Genomic DNA, 25,367 nt, shown 5'->3' on the forward strand with positions numbered 1-25,367 from the left:
CTGTATTTTTCAGAAACTTAATGTTGGCATTGGCTTGTCAGAATAAGTTTCTTTGCCTTTTAAAGATGACAGCAGTTGTGCAAGATTGTTCAAAATATTAAATAAGTTATTACTGAAAGGAAAAATATGCAGACAGATGTATCTGTAGAAATAATAAATCTGTTAGTATCTCAATCTAATTTTAGAACACATGTGATGATAAAGTTACGAGATTTCTTAACCCACCCTGTAAAGCAGTCCTCCAAAGTAGAACTAAGATGTATGACTGTCCCAAATAATAAGATGCAAATGGAAAGAGAACATTGGGGTCCTTAAGTACTGAGACTTCTATAACTTGAACGGGAGTAGGAATTGCTCTCAGTAGTTATATTCTGAATAGAAAATTGATGTTATTTGAATTATTTTCCTGCATTTATAAACAAATCATGTCTTTCATAAGAAGTGAAAGGGATAGTAATGTTAGAGACTGCTGTGTTGTGGTACATCTTAATAAACTGTGAAATTAGAGACTTAATTTACTATTGAAACAAGAAGCATATTTCAACTTTTGTTTCTCATATTAGCAAACAGAATTAAAATTTGTATTATTTAAATATATTTGGATAATATAACTTACATATTGAAGATTTTATTATTTATACAAATTTTGTAGCCTTATTTTTAGTCTTTTTCAGAACCCTCAAATGTTCAGCCTTTTCTGAGGTAGGACATTGATCTGGGTTACGGACAAACTGAGACAATGTGTTTGTAATTATTGCTGCTTGAATTTCACTGCTTAAAGAACGTGAAAACATTTTTATTGTTCTTAGATTTTTAAACTCCTTTGGGGAAATAAAATTCATTTTAAAAAGAGTGTTGTAGAAATAAAATCTTTTATCCTTAAACTGATGATTCATAGCCATGTTAGTCAATTCCAGAACGGATTTGGTTTTTTCTCCCCTCCTAGGAATTCCTAGTACTAGTGCAGAAGATGCTGCAGTAGCTAAGAATCTGGGTATTTCTTTCACTGAAGTCATTGAGACATTGCCAAATGGTTTGGAGAAAGTAATTAATTCTGCAGAGGTAGGTATACAAGTATGGCGTTCTCAAGAGTGCCAAATACTTTGTATGATTAAAGGGATTTTTTTTTTTTTAAGTAATCAGCTTATGATACCAAATTTCTAGGAATAATTTAATGATTAAATATGTTGGCTCTTCTGTAGCAATAAAATAAGTTTTTTCCTTTCCTACACAAGAGGAAGGTACAGTATTGGTCTGACTTTCATAATGGAAACTGAATAATTAAACCCTTGTTTAAAGTTGATTCTTATTTCATCATCTCAGATTTTAAAACATTACCTTAATAATCCATTTTTCACATATTCACTGAAATACGGTGTGAACCTTTATGGTAACTTATCTGCTTGAAGTGACAGAAATCTTATCTTTAAATAAGATATATATGGTGTTATATCTCTTGAAAAAATGCATTTGATAGCAGACAGAAAGCTTATTTTCTGTTACTTTACAGGTAGGGTCTAAGTGATTAAGATGTTCGTGAAATCCAGAATAGAAAAACCTAAAATGAACACAGGAGAAAGAAAGCTGTTTTACTGTTTTCATTTCCTCAGTCTTTACCTTGTCTTGGTGATATTTTGGAAGTTTCATTGTACAGCAATTGATTAAAAGATCAGCAGTACATGCAGATATCTGCCAATAAATGCTAAAGAGGTCTTCAAGACTCTTTCTCAGCCTTGTTCTATTCAGACCATCAAGGACATTATCCTTTGAGCAAGAGGGTTTAAATGGGTATCTTGTATGTGAATAGTCTCTTGGAGAGGAGGACGTTAAGCAGCAGGAAGGGGGATATTGATATGAGGCTCATAAACTTTGACTCTCAGAAATTGCATTTGTGCCTTTTTTTTTTTTTTGGTCTGTTCTTGCATTTTCACTGACAGCAAGTATAAATTTTTCTTTCTTCTGCTTCTCTTTTTTTTTAATCAGATCACAGGCATGACTCGGCAGGAGGCTTTAAAAGCTATTACCCACCAGGCCAAAAATAAAAGAATAGGTGGAGACCTAACAAGTGACAAATTAAGAGACTGGTTAATATCTCGACAGCGGTACTGGGGAACACCTATTCCTATCATTCACTGCCAGACATGTGGCACTGTCCCTGTACCTTATGAAGACTTACCTGTGGTGTTGCCCAATGTAACCACCTTCACAGGCAAGGGAGCTTCACCTTTAGAAACAGCTCCAGAATGGGTGAACTGTTCCTGTCCAAGGTAAGCCAATGCTGCATTTACTGCTCACTGGGAGGTAGCACTTTGTGCCTGCCTGTTTGTTACCTGTCTGTAAGCGTTGACAATTGACCACTCCAAGACAGGATACTATTCCAGACTGATGTTTAGTCTGACTCAGCATAGGCGTTTTTTTCTTATATACTCTTGTAAAACTCCCTTTTTTGCAACACCCGCTGCTATTTCTTCATAAACAAGCTCAAGCAAAGCTCTCTGTGTTTAAGTCGGAGGAAAGAAAAATTTGAAAATAATCATTTTTCTCCTTGTCCCCTATTTCTTAACAGTATTTCTTATTTCATTTACTAAATAATTTTCATTATCTTTCACCAGTGGAGTTCATATAAAGATTATAATGATTATTGAATGATATCCTTTTGTAAGGAAACTAAAGTAGTGTTCATTCTCTTAGCAATAGTGCAACAAAGTGTTTCCTCAGCTATATAATTCTTTATCATGAAGAATCACATTCAGTGTACATTACAGATAACAGCATGTATTTCAGGATGGATATAGTAAGTATATGCATCTTGTCAGTGCTGTTATCTTTACTGTTTGTAGTCCAGCTGTTTAAGAAATAAAACAGCCTAAATAGTGAGAGAGATGTCGTAAGAATCAGTTGTTTAATTTTGAGGGCTGCTTAGATACTCAGGAGTTGGCATACAGGTTCTCCAGAAGGAACTGGTAGAACATGAGGTATCCCGGAGACACTTTTCATCAGCAAGTGCAATGCAGTGCTGCTGCTAACAGACTGACCAAATGGGAAGTACATTATCAGGCTGCCAGGCAGGGAAATCAAACATTTAAATGGCGTTAGGGCTCTCATTGTTAATGCAGCAGTTTCATAACATCTAAATTCATTTTAACATTTGAAGGGTAGAATATCAGTGTGGTTTTCATTTCTAATTAGGTAGCTTATGCACAGCACTTCTGTGGTTCTCTGGGAACATGTATTTTGACCTTTGTTGATAACGTATATTTTATGTAAAACACACTTTTACTTCCATGTTTCTGCACAGAAATTTTCTTCTCAGATATGCCTATTTAAATTACATATACTAGTGCATTTTAAAGTGTGACTCTTGCAGGGAAGCCTTACTAAACAAGATCCACAGGCTTACTAAAATCCCCAGAAATGCTTTGGTCTACAATTCCTAATTTCAACGGAAAAATTTTCGTGATGTGACTGAAAGTCATTGTCTGCACTTTTGGCTTCCTCCTGACCTTAATTCAATGAATGATTTTCTTGTTTAGCAGGCAACAATGTACTTTTCATGTATAGCAAGTCCTTATGGTTTCTGTATAGTATATTGTGAGATACTGTGAATATATGTGTTAGAAGTTAGTCAGAAATAAAGGCTCACAGGATTAGTTTCTTGTGGTAGTTTGCTGAAATTAACTTTTTAAAAAATTCTCACTTTTATTTGGCTTCTTATTCTCACCTGTTTCACAGCTATCTTCAGTATTGCTCATCCATATGTATGATACAGTTTAAAATACTTTGAATTATTACTTTTGTGTGTGTATAGTCTTCCTTGGTTTTCCTTGCTCTGTTACATCATCCTTTCCTTTAGTCCTTCTCTCCATTAATAGTTTGGGTGTTTTTATTAGTTGCATTGAATATCTAGAATTAATAAGGAGAGCAAGATGGAAAGATACAGAAGTCTGTATTTGAGTGACAGTAATGTTAGCAATCTTAAATATGAGGAGATGCCCAAGTTATTCATTGTTATATATAAGTCCAGGTAATTGTGTTAGTTGTCCGGAGGTCGTCTAATGAGATTACAGTGTTGTGCCTCTAATCACAATGTTAATATAAATTGTATACTTTGTGAAAGATGCCCATGCTGTCTGTGTTAGTGAGCCACGTCCATTTAGAGTACAGGCAACATCGGAGGCATGAAGCGGGTATAATTATGGTTCAATGACTGTAAAGTATTCTTGTTTTTGACTGAAAAGCCATTCGGTTTCAATGTAATATGGCATTATTTTGCATTGGCCAAGTCTCCGCTTGTATGTACAATTGAATAAAATGCTTGTTCTGTATTAAAAAGGAGTTAGAAGTAAAATCTCTTTACTACATTACTCCCATTGAATGAAAAACTCGCTGGTAGAGAAGGAGCTGGGACAGAGTGAAGGAAAATCTTAAGTGGTGATACTCTCATAAACTTGCCTCACCAAGCCAAGCTGAAGTATCAGGCAGACAGGCCGATACATGTTGCAGCTCAGTCATCAAGCCTGACCAGAGACTACATATGCAGCTGGAAAATATTATATAGCCACTCCCCATTTATTATGTATATTTATTCCACATATACATATATTTAAATTTACATAGTTTTAAATTGCATACATTTGTTACATATAGCCAGTGGTATTTATAGACAAGTATGTCACAGGTTGCAAAGTTTTATTGACATTAGAATAATCCCACAGTTTTAACAGTATGAGTTTTAAAGAGGGATCATTTACAACAAATGGAAGTTTATTAAATGTGATTATTGGCTCCTACAAACAATTTGTATTCAGGGAGAAATTAGCAGAAAGTAACCTGAGTTTCTCAGGACTGCCAGCATAACTCCAAGCAAAAATTGATTTGCCATAATCACAAATTAAAATTGTTCTACAAGATCTAGAAGAGATTTGCTACATCTCAGTGAAAGCTGAAATTAAACTTAAGTTCATTTTTTCTAGAGATAATAAGTGGAGTCTGCAAAGACCTTTTTGTACAATCAGTGAGAGGCAACCACCTGCTCCTTCTGCTAAATGTTTATAAAATGATTTGTCTGCTCATACCTAACGAGTGTGATATATATTCAGTACCCATTAACTTATGGCAAAGTACGCTTGTCTGTGTTTTAAGACTTGCTTCGTTTCTTTTAAAATGGCACTTCTAAAAAATTCCAGGAACATATGATTGAGAGGGCTGTCTGGTGCAGTGCCATCTTCTGCTATTGCTGGATGTTATAGTTGTTCGGGCTTCTTTTTGGTTTGCATTTTGTTTGGTTTGGGAGGGAGAGGGAAGGAGAGTCAGCCCTGTTAATGGTGTTGGACTTTTTCTGAAAATGTCACTCTTCAGACTGTTCAGACCCGTTTAGTTTTCAGTCTAAATGTCTTCATGGCCACTCTGTACATGGTTGTTTTTTTCCAAGCTTGTCACTTACCTAAAAATAGCTTTTCTCCTTCTCTCTTGCTCAGGTGTAAGGCAGCAGCACGGCGAGAAGTCGATACCATGGATACATTTGTTGATTCTGCTTGGTACTACCTGAGGTACACTGACCCTCACAACACGGACAGGTGAGGGCTGCAGGCGCAGGGCCCTCCAGGGACAAACCCGCTGCACAGAGTAGGAGGGAAGGAAGAGGCCAGATGCTCTGGTGCTTCTACCATCTAACTGCCTTTGGAGAAGCTGGCTTAAACCCCTGTGATGCCCTAATTTTGTACCTGTCCTCTGACCTGAGTGCAGCACAGGGTAGACTAGGAACAGCTCCACAAATATGGCATTTTGTTGCTCCCATGCCAGGAGATCTGCAAGAGCAGGGTGTGTAGATAGAACTGTGGAAGCAGAGGAGCTACAGGGCAAGGGGCAGAAGTTTGCATGAAAGAGCATTATGGGGCAGGGCACAGAGGAAATGTTCAGCTGAGGAACTAAAGATAGTCCTCAGTGGAGGGTGCCATCAAGAACAACAGCCTACCGCGACTCTCTCTGAGACTGTGGTAAGTTGCAAGGAGTGTACCCTCCCTGGCAATACACTGATAAGAGGGATACTCTGCTGTAACATCCAGCTGTCAATAATGGCACCTCCATTTCTCTCCTTTTGAATTCTGGTAACTCTTGCTACTTCCTCATGCACAGACCTAAAGTGAAGTGGCATCACAGCAAGCTCCTGCTGTTTGGCACTTTGACTATATGCATAATTAATGAAAGGAGATTTTTCATGTGCTGTGTATTAGTGGCTGCAGCACAGAGAGTGTGGGAAGATAGATGTTGTTATTTAGCTGTTTTTTCTGCTTCACAGTCTGCCTGTAGTAGTACTGCTGATAGCGCTGGTTTTTCCAAGAGGAATTAGTGGAACAAGTCTACTGTGTAGTCTGAGGAAGATACAAGGAGATACTGATACCACATGTAGGGCTTTTAGGGGACTTACTTGTTTGTTTATTACCCAGAGCAGTGTCTGGGTACATACTACATACTGAGTGATTTACTATAGCTGGGCCGATTTTTTTTTTTTATATTCACAGCACTTGTTTAGTTAAACTAAAGAAAAATCTTCTGTGAGCACTTCTATTTCATGTTAATTTAAATTATTTTCTAGTGATAGTGTGAATTTATTATTAAGTTAGGCAGATTGCTTCCTCTCCAGCAACAGTTTGAAATATTTTTTTGTGCATGGACAAGAGGGACTTCTCCAGCAGTTGAAGAAGAAATAGTCGGATGTAGCATCCAGCTGTGGAAGTAACAGCTTAGTGTAGCTAAATCTGGTTTATATTGAAATAAGAACATTTATATGGACTTCTGCACTAGATTGCTACCTCCATTTGATTTTTTTTTTTTTTGAGCTAAGCTGTGTATATGTAAACCCTTTATTTTCATAAGCTGTATTTCACAGGTCTAGAATTTGGGAGAATTACTCTTTTGACTGTGAACAAGTTAGTTTTGATTTGTTCCACTAAAAACATGAATCCCAGATCCACGATTTGCTTCTGGGCTCATCTGTGAGGAAAAAAGGGTTGCTCTTACAAAAATACGATGGAATAATCAAACTAACTGACAAAACAAGTAGATTTGTTAGAATGGGGCCATAAAGCGTACTTTAAAGAAAAACATCTATACAAATGGTATTTTGAAACCAGGAGCCTATTACAGGAGACATAACAATATTTAATGAGGCAGTAAGCAATGCTAGGAAACCATGCAGGTGACCTCCAATGACATAGTAAATATGATGTAAATGACAAATTTACTGTAAATCTACCAAGCATCCTTCAGTTGAAGTACAATAACCCGTCAGACTCTTCAGAATGTTTTGTAGCCTTAAACTGCATCATTGCCCCCTAATGGCAACAATTCAAACCTCCGATTAAAAAATCAGCTGGTTTTGAGTTAGCATGTCTTTTGTCTTTCACTCGAATGTATTTGTTTGTAAAATTTGATAAATACTAAAATATTTAAAACCTAGCCACAGAGTATTTATAAAAAAAAATAATTTAAAGAGCAAGCAAATAGTTTCAGCAGTTTGTTAGGTAATGTATATGAAATCTTAGTTACTTGCCTAAAATATAGGAAGATAATATTTTTGTGGATCTGTGTCCCAGTGGAAATTACTTTTTTGTCTATAATTTAATAAGCATATCACTTCTTAAAAATTAAAAAGATCCGATAGCAAAATAAAAGTTTTACTGTACATGTAGTGCTCTCAGCAAACAGTGGTGTCCAGCCACGTATGATGATCTACTTTAGTAGAGCTGATCTTTCTGCTACACATTGTATTTTTTTTTCTATATTTGTGTTTTTTCAGGCCCTTTAATAGTGATTTAGCAGACTACTGGATGCCTGTGGATTTGTACATCGGAGGAAAGGAGCATGCAGTTATGCACTTATTCTATGCAAGGTTTTTCAGCCATTTTTTCCACGATATAAAGATGACAAAACACAAGTAAGCTTTATATATTTCTATAAAAATCTTTCATATATGATTTGACTAGTAAGAGTGTTAGTGGACATTGTTATGGTGGTAGAACACTGCATTAAATAAGCCTGAATTTTCCTGCTTGTCAGTCTCAGCTAACTACTTGGTTTCTCACTGTCAGTTGCATTTTCTGTATGCATACGTACATAGCATTTTTATTTCATGAGTATTAACTGGCTCAGAGCAAATAATAAAATGATGCTGTAGATTTTCAGCCTGCAAAAGCTTGCATAGACTAGTAATTTCAGGCATTCTTAGTGGTGCTGTTATTTCAGATTAGGTAACTTCCTGCCAGTAATACCATTAATTTCACTGGAACCATGCATATGTAGAAAACTAAGCACTCCTATAATTCACTGCAGTATTGGAGCTGAACAGTGCAAAACACTTCTTGATAAGCAAAAGCAGTGTATTTTTCTGCTGTCAATTTAGCTTTTATTTAATTACTTTTATGTAATAACTTTTAATTACTCTTGTTGCTGATGCTGCTGTATCCTAATTCATCATCCTCTGGTTTTGGTTAGAGGTAAAGTTTGAGGCAGGAGGGTGAGTCATCAGGGTGAGTTCTATTCTTTGTCCTCTTAGTTAGATTCCCAGCTTGACATTCCCATTTTCACTGAAATTCTGCCATTCTGTACCATAAAATACCATCACAGGAATGCCTCAACTGGGAGGATACTAGTGTCAGAGCAGTGAAATAAATACTGCCCCATGCTCAGTCTTGTTCTCTCATCAGCAGAGACATTTGAATAGATTGAGTCAAAATGGGTAATCCCATGAGAAGAACTGCTCAGTAATTTCTGAGCGGGCAACTTGTATGCATTCGTTCTTTACCAGTATCCACTCTAAAAACTTCATGTGAAAGAGGAACCTACATATATATATCACACTGAATGCTCTTGAATGCAGTAGTTTTGCTGCAAAACTAGAACTTAAGTAGCTGTGTGCTGGAAGAAGATGGACTAGTTAGTGAAGCCATCAGAATATTTCCCTGAGTTATTTCATAATCATAATGATGAAAATAGAGGATGCATTTTCATTCTTCATTCTTGCCTGCAATATAGTTTGCAGTGAAATCTGTACTTGAAATTTTGGATGTGGATGATTTGTGTACCTATGTTTCATTCTGTTGTCTCCAGCTTGCATAGCTGCAGCAGGAAGGCTGTTTCTTCTCTCAGGGAGTGGACCTCTCAAAGCAGACCCTTTCAGGGGCACTATTCCTTTAAGCAGAGAATTTCAGAGCTCTCCCTTACAAGCAATTTCAGGCTTATCAGTTCTACAAAAGACTTTACAATCCTAATCTATCAACTATCTAGAGGAGCTGTAACACACAACAGCAAAACTTTCTTTTGCTGGTCAAATTCTTCCACCTCCCAAAATAACAGTAACGATGGTGGCTTAAGTATTGTCACTATAAAGTGAGACCACAAGGAAGGGGGGAGGTTTGCTTGCAAAATACATGGTCTATTCTGGTGTGCAAGAAAATGTTGAGGCATGGAAAGAGGCCACCTTCGCTGAAAAGGGACCTCCTGAGTGAGCTCAAGCACTAAAAGAAATGCATGGAAAGTGGAAGCGAGGATGGGCTACCCTGATGAATGTGGAAGCATTGACTGTGTAGGCTAGGTAGAATTAGTGAAGGCCACAGCTTATCTAGAATTGAAAACAGTGAAGAATGAGAAGGCAGTAAGAAAGACTTCTGAAAAGAACATCAAGAACATTGAAAAGAATATCAAGGAAACCTTGGCTTGACACAAAATCAGACAAAGACCCTAGTAGCAAAGGACAATCTTTGCCTTGGCCTTTTCTGCCAAAGTCTGTGCTTAGTAGGAGAATTTGAAGGAGAGAGGTACTACTCACTTTAGAGTAGAATGGAGTTAGGGATCACTTAAGTGAACCAGACATGTACAAGTCCAGGGGATGTGGACTTGTAAACTTCTAAGTAAACCAGACATGTACAAGTTCCAGGCACATGAAAGACAAGGTGACTGGGAGTAGCCCCCATGGATTTACCAAGAGGAAATTATGCCCAACTTAATCTGCTTTCCTTCTGTGGTGAAGTGATTCTGTTTGTGGATGAGGAGAGAGCTGTGCATATCTTTTGCCATGACTTTAGCAAGGCTCTGAAGTTCTCCCATGCCATCCTTGTAGTCTGACTGGGGAGATACAGGCTGAATGGGTGGACTACAGCACGGGTGGAAAAACTGGACCACCAGGCTCAAAGGGTCAGTGCTTTAAGTCTGACTGACAGCTGTTTGCAAGTGGTATTCCTCAGGAGTTGCTGCTGAGACCAACTGTATTTAACATCTTCATCAACAGCCTGGGCAGTGCAACAAAGTGCTTCCCCTCAGCAGGTTCACTGACGACTGCGCACTGAGAAGCCATTGATACTCTGCATGACAGAGCTGCTATGCAGAGGACTTTGATGAGTTGGAGAAGCAAGTCTGAAGTGCTGACAGGAATCTGAAGTACATGGAGCAGATTACCCACAGAAATAGCTGGAGCTGTGCCGACTGTGCAGGGGGGGATTACAACCGAGAAGGGCTTTAGGGGTCCTGATGAACAGCAAGTTAGGTATGAGTCAGCAGTTGCCGTGAGAGTATTCTGTGCTGCATTAGCAAAACCATGTCCAGCAAAACCATGTCCAGCTTTGATTACCTCTGTTAATCACTCAGGAAGGTACATCTGGAATATTGTGTCTGGTTTTGAGCCCTACCCCCCCAGTGTGAGGGACATTGTCAAACTGAAGAGGATCTAATGGAGGAACACTGAGATAGTCAGGGGCTGGAGCATATGGCATACCAGGAGAGGCTAAGGGAGTTGGGCATGTTCACCATGGACAAGACTAAGGAGGGAATGTAATTGCTGTCTGCTGCTACCTAAAGGATGTTTATAGAAGAGACAGAATCAGACTCTTCTCAAAGATGTGCAGAGAAAGGAAAAGAGTAACAGTCACAGGTTGCTGCAAGGTCCACCAGGTCAGAGGGAAAATAGTTCTGACAGTGAAGGTGATCGGACTGGAGTAGTTTGACCAGAGAGGTGGTGGGATCTCCATCACTGGATATTTTCAAAACTCAGTTGGATGGGGCCCTGAGCAACCTGAAGTTAGGTCTGCTGTGAGAAAGGAGTTGGGGCAAATGACTTCCAAAGGTCCCTTCCAACCTACATTATTTTAAGACACAGTGATTCTGCAGCTGTATTAATTTGGAATGTGTCTTGTTTACATTCCACTGTGACAGAGCAGTAGTACCAAAGCTGTGTAGTGTAGACTGGTCTAAATATGCTAAATTGCAGAAGAAAACTCTAACTTCAATTAAAAAAAAATGCTTCAGCATTATGTCTAGTGACAATAGCAGAGAAGATAAAAATTTCTTTCTGTAGAAGTAGTTTGCGAGACTGTGGAGAATTCCTTTGACACCGTATACAATCTCAAGAACTGTTGCACATGTGAAGATACGTTACATTATTGCCCCTAGGATCTGTTGTTTGTACTGCTTCTACGTGTGCTCAGACTGCAAGATGACTGTAACAAATTCATCATCATGCACAAAATTGTTTGCTTGCTTTAGCTCTATGCAAGTTAAAGCATTAGGTGCTCTTAAGCCATGAAGTCAAATCGGGATTTTGTTTTGATGTGGAAATTGAAACCCCTTTATAAATATTACCATGCATTTTAAATGTTTTAGCATTTTTAGAAGCCACTTTTGCTCAGCTTTCTGTTAGACCAGCCTTTGAGCAGTGCTAAGAGATATGAAAAGGGTAGTTAGAAACAGCAAGCTTATTGTTAGGAAGCTTAAAGTCATGGTGTGGAAGTCCACAGCTCCGAGGGAAAACATTAAAATCTTAAAAAACACTGCCCCCTTGTGCATTTTTCAATCTTTCCCAAGTAACTCAGGTCTTGTTCACTGATTAAATTAGTAAAATTGTGCTATATCTCAGTTAATGAGAGCTGCCACCATTTAAATTGTTATCTAGTATCCTGACAAATTTTTATGATTCCTCTATTAATCTATAGTAATTTTTCATTTTGATAGGTTTTCTTCATGGAAATTTTCATTGTTTGGCTCCTATCCTCTGACTTCCAAATCCACCGAAATATTTTCTGATAGTCTTTAATTCTATATTAATGGCTATTAATATAATAAATTGAAAACAAAAGTTAAAAATTCTGTAGTTTAGATTTTCAGAGCAGTGTCCTCAAATATGATGTACATTACTGTTATAGAAATATTATAGGCATCATATATAAAATAGGCATTTAAAGATATCACACGTGCTTCCGTAGAAAATGCAATGTTTGTAGGCATCTAAAATTGTAAAGGTAGCAATATAATTTAAATATCTCCTGAAGATGGGCATTTTTTTTTTTGATGCATTGAACTGGAGATGGCAGGAAATGTTACTCATTTCCTCAGTAATGACAACACACAATAAATGGCACCCTCTGGGTATTGGTACATGTGATAACAGATTTAGCTCAAATTGATGTAATTTTGTGTTAGCAATCTGGTCTATAAAGTGCATCAGTTCTAGAATTAATTAACAAGCCAGTCAGCCCTCCCAGCTGTGACCACTGCTGGGAGAGGAGCCAGGTAGGCAGCTGGGACCAGCAACCTCCTCATCTGTTTCAGCTTAAATCCACCATGGCAAGTGTGTGCTGACACACTCAGTTACACCTGCTCAACTGTATTACTGCAAGTACAAGTTACACAGAATTCAGCTCTTCCCTAGGTTTAGTAATCAGTTCTGTCTGATGCATAATTGGAAATGGGATCTTGCACATTGTCCCTGAAGGGTTATAAAGCAATAAAGAAGTTTATTGTTGCCATTAAATCAGCAGATTTGACCTGATAGAGAGCAACTCTATTGAGTAAGAAGGCACTATTTTCACATAGCTGCAGTACAGAATAAAAAAAGGTATGTGTGTGACAGGAGTAGCTTATTCTGTGAAGAAAGGGTGTTAGAGCTTCTCTGCATTCATTAGGAACTTTATCACTAGTGTTGATTTTAAGTAAAGGCACTCAGCTATTGGCTGTGTAAAATCTCAAACACTCAGTATTGTTTGATGATTTCTGCCTGAAATGATCAGCTCCCACATCCTCCAATCACTCCTGTTTTGGCCTTCTACAGGATTGCTGTATTGTTGCAGCTAGATCTAACAGCAGGTTTCACAAGCACCTGAACTCAGCTGACAGTGACTGACCAAGGTCTTGTCTGCACTCTAGGGCACATCATTGGGCTCCCTCAGCCTTTCCAAAGGTGCAGGATGCAAATACATGCAGTGAGCTCCCTTGCTAGGGCTATCCCTTCTTCGAGTCTGCTATTTGTCACTGTTGCAGGCTCCACACAGTCCTTCCAGCCAGGTCATTTGTAACGGGATTGAAAGTCCTGCTGTTCACCTTGCATGGAGCAGAGCGAGGAGCACTAGGACATGGCACTGAGCAGGAGTTTCTGATCTGTCATTAACACTTGCCCATCCATCCATTGTGTGCTCCTATACAGAGAGATTGGTCTGTCATAGAGATGAACCTGTATGTGAACTTTACTGAAGGGAAAAAGATGGATTACACACTTCATGGCACAGCTCATCCTTTTCAGAGGTGTCAGGCAGACTTCCCAGGTGGGATCCCATGTGACCTACAACATGACTGAAAACTTCACACAACTAAGGCCCTAGTGCCCATACTCCATCCAACATGAGCACAGACTTACTTCATGGACTGGTGAGAGCATATCCTGTTCCAGCATCCTTACAGTCTGAAATGCGATTGAGCACCTCTTCTTTTACCGTGCTGGAAATGTCCGTCTGTCTGCACATAATTTCAGTTGTTCACAGTGGTATGGCTCAGGAGGTATTTCTGACACCAGGCCGTGCCTGGGTGCTCTAGTATTTAGGTCGGAATTGCGTCTCACCTGATGTGCTGTGGCGTCTTGTCAGTTCCCTTCTGCAGCCAGGAAACACATCGCTTTCTCTGAGGAGGAAGGTTTTAGGTGTGTGATTTTATTACTGTAAATTAAAGTGTAACTCTGCATGTGACCGTGAGATGGAGCCACCACAGCACTGGCAAAATTACTGTGCACTTCAGGAGAAATTCAGTACAGGGCTCAATTTGTTTCTGAGCCCTGTGTTTATTAGATGGGCTCTGGCTTTCTCATTTTGGGCATGTCTCCATTCTCTTGCGGTCTCCCACTAGGAACACATGGGAGTTTTTTTCCCCATACTTGGTAATGTATTTTGTATTGCATTTTTGTAGCCTCTGTCAGCATAAACAAAAATAGGAAATGCTTATTCCTTCATTGAGCTTTAATAACTTCACATATGATCTGAACTCACTCTGTCATTAAAAATATGTGTTCCTTGAAAAATCATTTCCAGTGGAGAGCCCTATCTAATTTGGATGTTCTGGCTACCTCGTTAGCTTTATTTTAGATAGCAGCAAGTGTAGCTATTTTAATACCTGTTCGAGATCTTAGACTGAAGTACTGAATGATAGGGGGAAAAATTATTTTTATTTTTCCTTACTGTGATATCTTTAGTTTGTAAAAGAAACTTACCCTGAACAGTTATCTCCTGAAGCATTTTCCCACCATTTGTTGATGATAGGATTACAAGGATTTTGTTCCTGATTTTCATCTTGTAATTCACTTGGATAATTTGAGATAATTATTTGAGATTTTAGATAGTCATTGCTTCCTATTTTTAAAATACTTGTTTGTACTGTCTAAATTTGACTTCACTTCTCATCTTAAGTTGCTTTATTTCTAAACAACAGGATTTTCAAGGCAGCTTGTGAAATAGTCTAGAAAATATTTAGAGATGCTCGAATTGCTACTCTTACTTAACACTGTTGATAAAACCAGGTGGCATGGCAGAGACTTGTACTGATTGGTGACTGAGCAATACACCACTATGCGCCAGTACTTGCACAATATTTACAAGTATACAAAATATGCAAGGAAGGAAACTCATGTTCAAACATGAATATGTTGAAGATAAAGTATGAAGCCTGTCACTTTCTCTCTCCTAGTTTAAGGCTTTTCTTTCAAATATCTCCTTAATTCAAAGTCATCAAAAGGGTTTAGAGACTAGTACTTGGAAGATATCTGCTTTAATACAGTTAAAACATGCATAACTGTTATATAATTTAATAATACCATATTATTAAATAAATTACTGTGTTTTAAATCATGTATAAAGTGTCATATAATTTATATTTCCTAATAATGTAAAATACTAAATTAATTCCTTAAAAGTGAGTAGAGTTTTGGATTATGATTTTTTTGTACACATGAAGTAAAATATGGAAGTCTGCTTTTACTGTGTCTTCTTTAGATGGATTTATTCTAGCTTTTAAAAAAATATGTAAATAGGAGTAATGCATCCTTTTTACATTAAGTTGTATTGGTAGCTATGTGGGGCTTTTTTAGGTGAAAGTGTGAAGGATTCAGATTGCTTAAAGGTGAGCACAGGTGAGCATTAGGAGGTGGTAACCAGAGCTGATTGGCACATCCTCTGAAATGATGGTCACCAATGTCTTTGTGTTGGAGGATCCAAGGAGAAGGCTGCCCAGACTGTGTATGCTTTCTGGGTCTCACTCCCTATCTCCTCCCTGACCCACTGGAGCTGCTGTTAGAACTGCCTTACTTTCCAGGCCTATTGAGTGGGCACAAAAACCTCTAGAGATTAATTTTGTTGTCTTTTTTTCAGTGAAAACAGTGACAGACATCTGACTCAATGAATTAGAAATGCAAGATCATTAAAGGAGGTGACTGCAATAATGTATCTGTCAACTAGAGCAGTGTTTACTTAGAGTTTAGTTCTTGCTGAGTGCACTACTGCCTTTAGCTTTGATGCTTTTAAGACTCTTTTTAGCTTTATCATGCACACATTTGATGAGAGTTTACTCTTCCTGACGTAAATTTTGCTAGAAAAGTTTTAATGTTCAAAATGCTAAAAAAAATGATCCGCTTGATATATGAACTTTCCAGTATTGCTACTTTACTAGTGTACTTTTTTCTTACAGCTAGGTCTTCATGGCTACTTCTACAAAGGGACAAGGCATATAGGTGCTTATGTTAGAGAAACTCTCTTTGTTTATAGAAAGAAATGTGCAGCAAGATTTTGATTTGTTCAAAATACTGTGCTCCTCTGAGAGAAGCTAGAACTAAATATTTGTAAGATATTGAGGCCAGGTGCTTGAGCGCTTTTACACATGGGGATTTATCTTGAAGTTAGTGAAATTGTGCTGTTGGCCAAGAAACTTGTGTTCGTTATCCATATGCTAATTTGGAAAGTGATAGTAGAATAACTTAGTACTAAATTGAGATGCAGAATGTGTGCAGAATACAAATAAATACTTGCCAGCTAGCCACCATGAGTAAATGCACAAAGTACTCTTTCTAAGGTGACAACCATTTATGTATAGTCAACTTGAAATTCTTGTTTCATTAAATAATTGTGCCTGATTGGCTCAACACCTGAGGCTTATCATTAAGTATGCTTTTGACAGCTCTTTTCAACAGACAAGTTTCTTTTTCCTTCCATCCTTAGGGAGCCTTTCCATAAGCTCTTGGTTCAAGGTCTTATCAAGAATCAGACATTCAGACTAACAACAGGCCAGTGTTTGAAGAGAGAGGAGGTTGATCTCACTGGTAAGAGAGACTGCATGGGAAAATCAGCATAGGTGCATCCAGAAAGTTAGGGAGTGCTTCCATGTACAAGTCTCAGTGCTGGGAAAATTTGGAAGAGAAAATGAATCCTTGTAATATTTGAACTGGAGAGCAACTTCTGTGATTTTTGGATCCATATGCACTGCTGAGTGCATGGAGACCCTACTAATCCAGCAGTTCTTAATTGCATCCAAACAGTGCTATAGTATGATTTTAGCTTCAGGATAGTCCAAAAGAGCAGAAGTCAGTTTTGTTAAGACAGTGCTCAGCAGCTTGCTGAACGGAGCTAGTAGTCCCAGCAAACAGGTGACCTACAAAAACATTGTGGCAAAGCTAACACAGATGTTGATGTATTCAGTAGATATTAGGAAAGTAGAATGGGTGTAGGAAAAAGTGCTGTTTCTCAAGTCCTTTCCAGTGCTTTCACTGTATAAGCTGGAGCGGCAAGTCCTTGGGGACCTGTAGCAACAAGAGTGGTTTGGTCATATTGCCTCCCATAATCACTCCTTTCACACAACCTTGTTTTCACTGTTCTTCTCCTGCATACAAACCCCATAAATCAAATAAAAACCAAACAAACAAAACTTACGTTTACCACTGTCTGCTATCTTACTTTCTTGCAGAAAAGCTAGGGCTTTTCTGTAGCAGGTGGTTTTGCTTGGTCACACCTTTATTGGTGTAAATGCCCCTTTCCATCTCACAGAAGGCATGTTCTTGTCAGGATAACTTACTGCAGTTGAAACCTATTAAATCTGGTGTTTGTAAAACCTAAATGCAGGTCAGAATTGTACCAAATCAATACACATATCTAGAAGGTTTTAGATGGCATGGTTATAACAATGCTTAAATCTCAAGGGCTGTCAAGGTAGCACATAGGATGAGTGCCAGATACAGCTTCCAGATAGTAGAAGGAGACTTTCTGTAAGGATGTAAAGTGGAAGCATTTGAATATTAATTGTGTTAAAACATTAGAGTAGGAAAAACCTGGGAGGGAAGCAGGTGTTTACAACGGGTGTTTTTCCTCTTTAAGCTGTTTGGAAACCAAAAACCCCCACTAGAAATAGTTGGTTTTTCTTAGGCTTAGGGAACAACATTAATTGCTGTTACAAATAAGCAAAATTTGTTTTGATACTTTCCATATGTTTTAATATTTAGGAACCGAACCAGTTCACCTAAACACTGGTGAGAAGCTCCAAGTTACTTGGGAAAAAATGAGCAAATCTAAGCACAATGGAATAGACCCTGAAAAATTAGTGAAAGAGTATGGCATTGACACCCTACGTCTTTACATTCTGTTTGCTGCTCCTCCAGAACAAGATATTTTGTGGGATGCTAAAAGTAAGTTGGATTGTTTCTGTTGGTTTGGTTTGTTTTTTTCCCAATGTGTTATATTTTAAAGACAAAATTAGTACAATTCTTCATGCCCAATTTTTGGAACATCTGAATCAAAAAAGTATAAAGAGCAGGTTTTACTGTTTGTTTCTTTTAAAAGAGAGAGGGTTACGAGGCTGTCACTGAGAGGCAGGCTTGCAAGATTATTGCAAGCAGCTTACCTCTTACAAACTAAAAGGATGTATGAAAAATATTTCTTAAGTGGTATTTTATTCTGCAGTATTTTTTATTAGCTACGATTGACTGAAAATGATTAAGATTTTTTTCTTTGTAATAAGATGCTTTTAAAATCAGATTACAGATAAATTGCAGTATTTTTTAATTTCCATTTATTTACACACATATGCAATGGCTTTTGTAAGATGGACTATGAAATATTTCTCAGAAGGATCTCACTAGAAGATAATCAGAGTTCCCAGTAACTAATATTTGTACACATAGGACATTTTTATAAGCTTATTTCTTGAATAAGTTCAGATTTACCCTCCTATGCACTTATTTACTGCCATCATGTCTGTCATACTGACAGATCTTACTGACATACCATCATGTTTGTCATACTGACAGATCTTAATATTTTTTTATCTTCTGTGGTTCACACATTTTAAGGTAGTCTTATGTATACAGTTAAGTCTAGCCCTCTTGTGAATAAGGCTTTAATAAAACACTCCATGCCTGGTTTAAAGGGTGTACTCCCTCGTTCTTTCTCATGTTAGCTTCTTGCTACTTACTTCAGCCTGCAATAAGCATTATTTCAGTTGGTATTTGTCAACCTTTATATTAATATGTATTCATTTATATATTATTGCACTATTGTATGTACTGGAGGAGTGGGCTTTATGACTTTTCTCAGTTGGCTTTCTGTCACCATCTAATCACAACAGTACAGAGCTAGGCATATGAAAAGGTCTCTTAAAAAAACCAAGCTGGAATCAAGCTTTAACTCCTGCATCACTAACAGTACACAGGTACATAATTTCCTCTGAAGCAGCTAATTCAGTGATGCATGATCATTTTGCTGTATGTGTCCATCTTGAAAATGGAATAATTAGTGTGAGAACAGTGGGTACAAAATCATAGCTGCAAAGTATACTAGAGCTTAGTGGTTGAACATTTTTTAAGAAAGCTAAGTATGTGCAAGTATAATGCTAGCAAAAAATGCATTAAGACATTCAAACCAACCTGTTTACCACTTGAGAAATACAAAGAAAGATTTTGGAGTCATGTCATGTCAAAAGAGTATTGGAAGATGTGGACAAAAGAAGATGTTAGCAGCCTAAAGATACTTCCAGGGGAGAAAAATGGAAAGTAGGTGAAAAGCATCTCTTACATTTTTAAGCTTGTTCTGAATTTCTTAATGATAACAAAATAACAAATCTTTAAATTGAAGAAATCAAGCAAGTTCTGGTGGGTTTGACCTTGGCTGCATGCCTGGTGCCCACAAAGCTGCTCTATCACTCTTCCCTCAGGTGGGCAGGGGGAGAAAAATATGATGAAAGGCTTATGGATTGAGATAAGGAAAGGGAGATCACTCACCAGTTACCATCATAGGCAAAACAGACACAACTCAGGAAAATGAATTTAATTTATTACCAATCAAATCAGAGTAGGGTAATGAGAAACAAAACCAAACCTTAAAACACCTTCCCCCTACCTGTCCCTTCTTTATGGGTTCAGCATCACTCCTGATTTCTCTATCTCATCCCCCTGGATGGCACAGGAATTGAGGTTGGGGTCAGTTCATCACACATTGTCTCTGCTGCTACTTCCTCCTCACACTCTTTCCCTGCTCCAGCGTGGGGTCCCTCCCACAGGAGACACTCCTCCATGAACTTCCCCAACATGAGTCCTTCCCACGGGCTGCAGTTCTTCACCAGCTGCTCCATCTTTGTTCCCTCCCACGGGGTGCAGTCCTTCAGGAGCAGACTGCTCCAGCGTGGGTCCCCCACAGGGTCACAAGTCCTGCCAGCAAACCTGCCCCAGCGTGGGCTCCTCTCTCCACGGGGCCACAGGTCCTGCCAGGAGCCTGCTCCAGTGCAGGCTTTCCACGGGGTCACAGCCTCCTTCGGGTGCATCCCCCTGCTCCGGCATGGGGTCCTCCACAGGCTGCAGGTGGAGATCTGCTCCCCCGTTAACCTCCATGGGCATCAGGGGAATCTCTGCTCCAGCAGAGATGGAGCACTTCCTCCATATTCTTCACTGACCTTGGTGTCTGCAGAGTTGGTTTTCTCCCATATTCTCATTCATCTCTCCAGCTGCAGGTTCCTGCAGAGTTTTTTTCCCTCTTCATAAGTATCACGGAGGTGCTACCACCATCACTGGTGGGTTCAGCCTTGGACAACAGTGGGTCCATCTTGGAGTCAGCTGACATTGGCTCTGTTGGACACAGGGGAAGCTTCTAGCACCTTCTCACAGAAGCCACCCCTGTGCCTCCCCACTACCAAAACCTTGCCATACAAACCCAATATAGAAAACTGTCTTATTCAGAGATGTGAGAGACAACTTGTAAAAACAGGCCTGCGAGAAACACAGACTGAGAAAAACAGCCTGAGAAAGACATAAAAGTTAGCAGGGGGAGTGGCGACCTTCCGAGCTAAGGAATGCCTCAAACGCTTGCAAGATGAAACTACAGTCACGGAGTGGATAGTGCGGAGGTCGAAGCTGATGAGGCTGCCCAAATAACACAGGATGCAGCTGGACAGGGAAGCCCTGTGGAGACAGGACGGCTCTGCTGTGGTGCACCTGGCCAGATTTCAAGGGCCATCTGTCCAGTGAATGACCTTTGCTTCGTTATCCACAAAATGCGTATTAAAGTTAATAAATGCTATCCCTGAATATGCTAACAAAGACTAACAAGATCATGCTAATTACATCATCCCATGCAATACCTTACCCCTCCCCATACATGGCATACATAGGTATGTAGGTCAACCTAGGGGATGGACCCAAGGAGTGTGTGCATAAATCAAAGGGTAGGAAAGAGGAGGGGGGGACCCAGAGAGTGGAGTGAAGTGAAGAAGACGGATGCCTCCTGGAACCCTCACTGGTGGGATTGATGCAGGAACCCAGACCAGTGATCTCTATTCCTCTATTTCTTCCATCTCCCTCCTTTCCTTTTTCCCCTTTTCCTTCACTACCATTAGGAAATGCAAGGCATACTGTATTGCTTGCCACAACTCATGTACTTAGCCAATTATCATGTGTCCAGTTAGTACATTGTGGGAAGTCAATAAATGTTTGGACTTGGACACTTGTCTCACCGTTGTCTGCTCCGTTGGGGATTTACGAATCTGAGTCACTTGCCTCCCTCGTCTGAGCAGGATGTGACAAGATACTATTAAATACAGATTTTCAGTTGCCATGATCCTTCTCTTCACTGTGTTTTGATAGCCTTTTGAGGATTGCCCTGCAGACTCGATTCCTTGTCTTTTCAGTGGTGGGCATGAAGGCAGGGCCTCATGTCATTCTCTCCCCCTCCCCCCTGGTGTGGACAAGCAGTCTTCCGGACTTTGTGGGATCAGATGTGGTCAAACTTCCCCAGCAGGTTATTACACCATTATTACAGTTCAGATAAAGACAAGCCTACCATTTCTAGATGATCTACATGCTTCTGGAATGAACAGGAGATAGACGGTTTGGAGAGAGCATCGTATTCCCAGTACCACCAATGAGAGTTCATGAGAATCATGCAGACATAGTCAATCAGGTTCTATTTTACTGTTCCCAGATGTGCAGGAAGTCTTTCATCTAGTGTAATCAGACAGATAATCCAACTGTATTGCAGTCACTCACATGTCTTGTAATTCTCTCAGCTTAGCAGTGGCCGTGGCAGTCTTTTCAAGTGCAGTTGCCAGAGCAGAGTTGGAAGCTCTTGCCAGCTGGGATGTCTTAGGATGTGTTGATACTGTGCAGTGCAATGTGATGTAGTGTTGTGCAGTCTAGTAGAAACATGACACATCTGGAAGAGAAAAGCTAAAGCCTTATCAGTGCCACACCTCAAGCCATACCTTCAGTAGTGGCCCTGCACCATACCACATGGAGGACCTGGCTGTGAGCAGCAGTAGCTTGGGGCCTCTGTGTAGCACAGTCCCTAGGTCACAGAAACGCATTCTTAGAGCCGCCATGGAGGGGGACTGATGCCTGCAGGGTCAGTGTGAGCAGCTTTATAATCTCCCCATCCCAAACTAAGCTGTGTCAAAAGATGATACCAAAGATCAGAGCCTATAGTCATTAGCACAGTAGCATTTCTGTAGCAACAAAAGTATATATCATTTCTAAAATCAAATTTTAGAAGAAACCTCTCAATTTAAAAAATGTGTGTGCATACGTGTGTGTATATATATGTATGTTTGTATTCTTCCATGAGTTTGAAAAATGAGAGCGTGTTTTGTTGTCATTAAAACACTAGGTGAGCATTCTAACATCGACATGGGTTATTTTACAGATGTAGCAAATTTCTTGCTGAATATATTTATTTTAAAGTCATTGCAGAAAGATACTTTTGTTTTATCTTAGTGATTTCTTTCCATGAAGGCAACCCAGCATTATTTGTAATGATCTTTTTAATTGCATTGACACTTTTAATTTAAAATACAGGGGGGTTGTAAAAAATCTTTAGCATTCAGTTTCCTTTCTGCTTTTCTTCAAAGTTTTGGATTGATTCATTGTAACTGAAATTTGTTTCTACGATCTTTTGTTAATCTCAGCTGATGCTATGCCAGGTGTTCAGAGATGGCAGACGCGCCTCTGGATGCTTGTAACCAAACTTATTGAAGCAAGGACTTCAGGAACCATGCCTAATCCTGAACTTCTGAATAAGAAAGAGAAGGCTGAAGCCAGAAAGATCTGGGAGCAGAAGAATCTGGTCATTTCTGAGGTTAAAAGAAACACTTATATAGTTTGTAAATATCTAAATAAGTTGCTGCTTATGCTAAAACTGTATGCTTGATTTACAGAGCCAAAAGCTTTTTCTCCAGATGAGAGGTTCATAATTTTAAAGTTAATTATTCTCTATATAAGTAGTTTCATTTACTTACAAATTCTGTGGGACAGAAATTTTTGCAAAATAGTAAGATTTTGATTGGCAAAATTTCTGTCCTCTGTGTGCCTCCTTGAAAGGATGAAATGTTATGGCATTAAAAAGTTATCAATCTGGGTTTCAGGTAACTCCGTTTCCAGTAGCAAAGCTATAGGTGAGTTATGCAGGTTATCCCTAACAGAGCTTTTTGACCTGTTTGCTTCACGCCTCATTATCATGCCTGATGTTTCATATAGAATGAAAAAAAGTTGTTGGTGAAAATATATTGGCGTATCCTAAAAAAAAATAAACAACCACTAAAGTGATTGTTCATCTCTTCTTACGTGCTGTCCACTCTGTGATTAGTGTCAATTCAATTATCCAGGACTCAGAAGGGAGACATAAATAACTACAAAATTAACTTAAAATACTTTTCTACAGATAAAAACTTTTCCTGATTGAAAGTCCATGCTGAGAGACCTTTCAAGTCTTTTAACAGACTTTAGAATTATAATCTTGCAATCTATGGACAAGCTTTCACCAACATAATAGGATTTACAAATATGAAGGCTTCTTGTGGGGCATAGGGAATATATTTTATTAAAGGAAATAGAGGGTGATTACTAATACACAGTTGTCATTGGCATTGCTTGAAGCTTTTAAAATCCTGAAACAGAGGGCAAGCTAGTCAACTGAATTTTTATATGATTATTATTTTCCCATACACACATGTGATTGCATATATGATGTGTTTGCATGCCCAAGTGATTTTCATGTAAGAGGTAAGATGGGCATATTTCACAAATTGAAATTGATTATCAATAATTCTTTTTCATTTAAAACCCTAGTATTCCATGTTTGAGAATTTAAAGTAATTAGTGATAAACTTTTTCTTCTAATACCAGGTAACAGAGTACTTCACAAAGGATCATTTGTTCAATGCAGCTATTTCCCGATTGATGAGCCTCACTAATATACTCCATGTAAGTACATGATATTAATGAAGGTATTTTTCTCTCAGACCCTGTTCCTGTAAATTTTTATACAAAGCAGGAGCTGCCTGAGCTATAGGTCTGGGTTTCCATAAGTCATTTACTGACATAAACATTGCCACTAAGTTGAGAACCTCATTGAATTATTCAGTTCAAAAGCAGCACATTCTAGTATCACCATAACACTGAAACACATATTTCTGCAGGAAGAGCTTGATGGTATTAGAGTCACTAGATCCTGATGTTTACATCTGCATCCTGTAATTTCAAAAGAATACATTTCGATTAGCTCTGTTCTTTGTTCTCTTTTGTTTTTAACCAAGTTGCATAGATAGCTAGGTATAGTAGTTTATTATAGAATTACCAAACATTCTGATTTAAAGGAAAAGGTTATTCTTTGCAAAGAAAATCACACATAATCTTACATTCCTCAGAGACAGCTTTCACCACTGAATTGTCTGCTAGAGTTTGCAAATTCCCTTCTTTAAAACAAATGTAAACATAACTTAGGTCTTTAGCATTTTTTATTTAGATTATGTTGTTTATCAGCCAGTGGCCATAGATCAAATATAATAAAGTATTATTGCTATTTTTGTTGCTACTCTTAGATCTGGTTGAGCAATCCTTCAGGCGTATAATGGTAACCTGATCTAGACCAGAAATCAAATCAAAATTTGGATTTTGCAACTTCTTTTTTGAAATACCACTTATGCCTTATGGATTCCAAGGAGATTATTGCCAAATTTAAGGAATTTAACACAAAGTTAAGTGGGATGTGCACAAGTGCTGTACTGAGATAACAAGTCTGGGATTCTGTGTGGTATTGGGAAGGTGACACACTGATTCTTTATCTCCAGCTCAGTGATTCATATGCATTTTTGGGCTGGTGGATGGTGATGAGTGAATGTTAAAAAAATATAAATAAAAATTGGTGTCCTACAGACAGATGTTTTGAACACTGACATATTTTTTGACCAAAGAAGTCAGTGCAGTATCTTTCAAGAACAAGTTTCCGTATAGCATGCTGACACTTCCTCTTTTGCTCCCATTTGAAAGGAGGAAGTGGGGAGGTGGGTGAAAGTTAAATATAGAAAGCAAGTAGTAGTTACTGAAATGTAGTCAAATCTAATTTGCACTGATCTATTAGTATCAATGATATAAGATACCATCTGACAATATTTGTGGGCTGTGTCAAATCACAGGTTTTGGACATTTTTCTAGTAGATGGGAAGGAGTGTTCATCACCAGGAGAATTACCCACCAGGTAATTCTCGTAAGCTGATGTGCATTGACATTTTTCTGTGCTGTTTCTTTAGAGGAGTGAATTAAA

At 38.6% G+C, this 25,367-nt stretch overlaps 1 protein-coding gene across 1 annotated transcript in view; it reads left to right on the top strand.

Moving 5' to 3' along the window:
* LARS2 (leucyl-tRNA synthetase 2, mitochondrial) overlaps positions 1 to 25,367 on the top strand; it is a 90,571-nt gene that overhangs the window by 49,814 nt on the left and 15,390 nt on the right. Inside the window, exons 11-18 of the mRNA XM_074900698.1 lie at positions 947 to 1,062; positions 1,984 to 2,267; positions 5,478 to 5,576; positions 7,799 to 7,936; positions 16,518 to 16,618; positions 17,792 to 17,974; positions 22,735 to 22,904; positions 23,951 to 24,028. Of these exons, the coding sequence (XP_074756799.1) occupies positions 947 to 1,062; positions 1,984 to 2,267; positions 5,478 to 5,576; positions 7,799 to 7,936; positions 16,518 to 16,618; positions 17,792 to 17,974; positions 22,735 to 22,904; positions 23,951 to 24,028 (1,169 nt within the window). The remainder of the gene's footprint in view (positions 1 to 946; positions 1,063 to 1,983; positions 2,268 to 5,477; positions 5,577 to 7,798; positions 7,937 to 16,517; positions 16,619 to 17,791; positions 17,975 to 22,734; positions 22,905 to 23,950; positions 24,029 to 25,367) is intronic.

The sequence above is a fragment of the Athene noctua genome, chromosome 2 (genome assembly GCF_965140245.1).
Source record: "Athene noctua chromosome 2, bAthNoc1.hap1.1, whole genome shotgun sequence".
Lineage (NCBI taxonomy): Eukaryota > Metazoa > Chordata > Aves > Strigiformes > Strigidae > Athene > Athene noctua.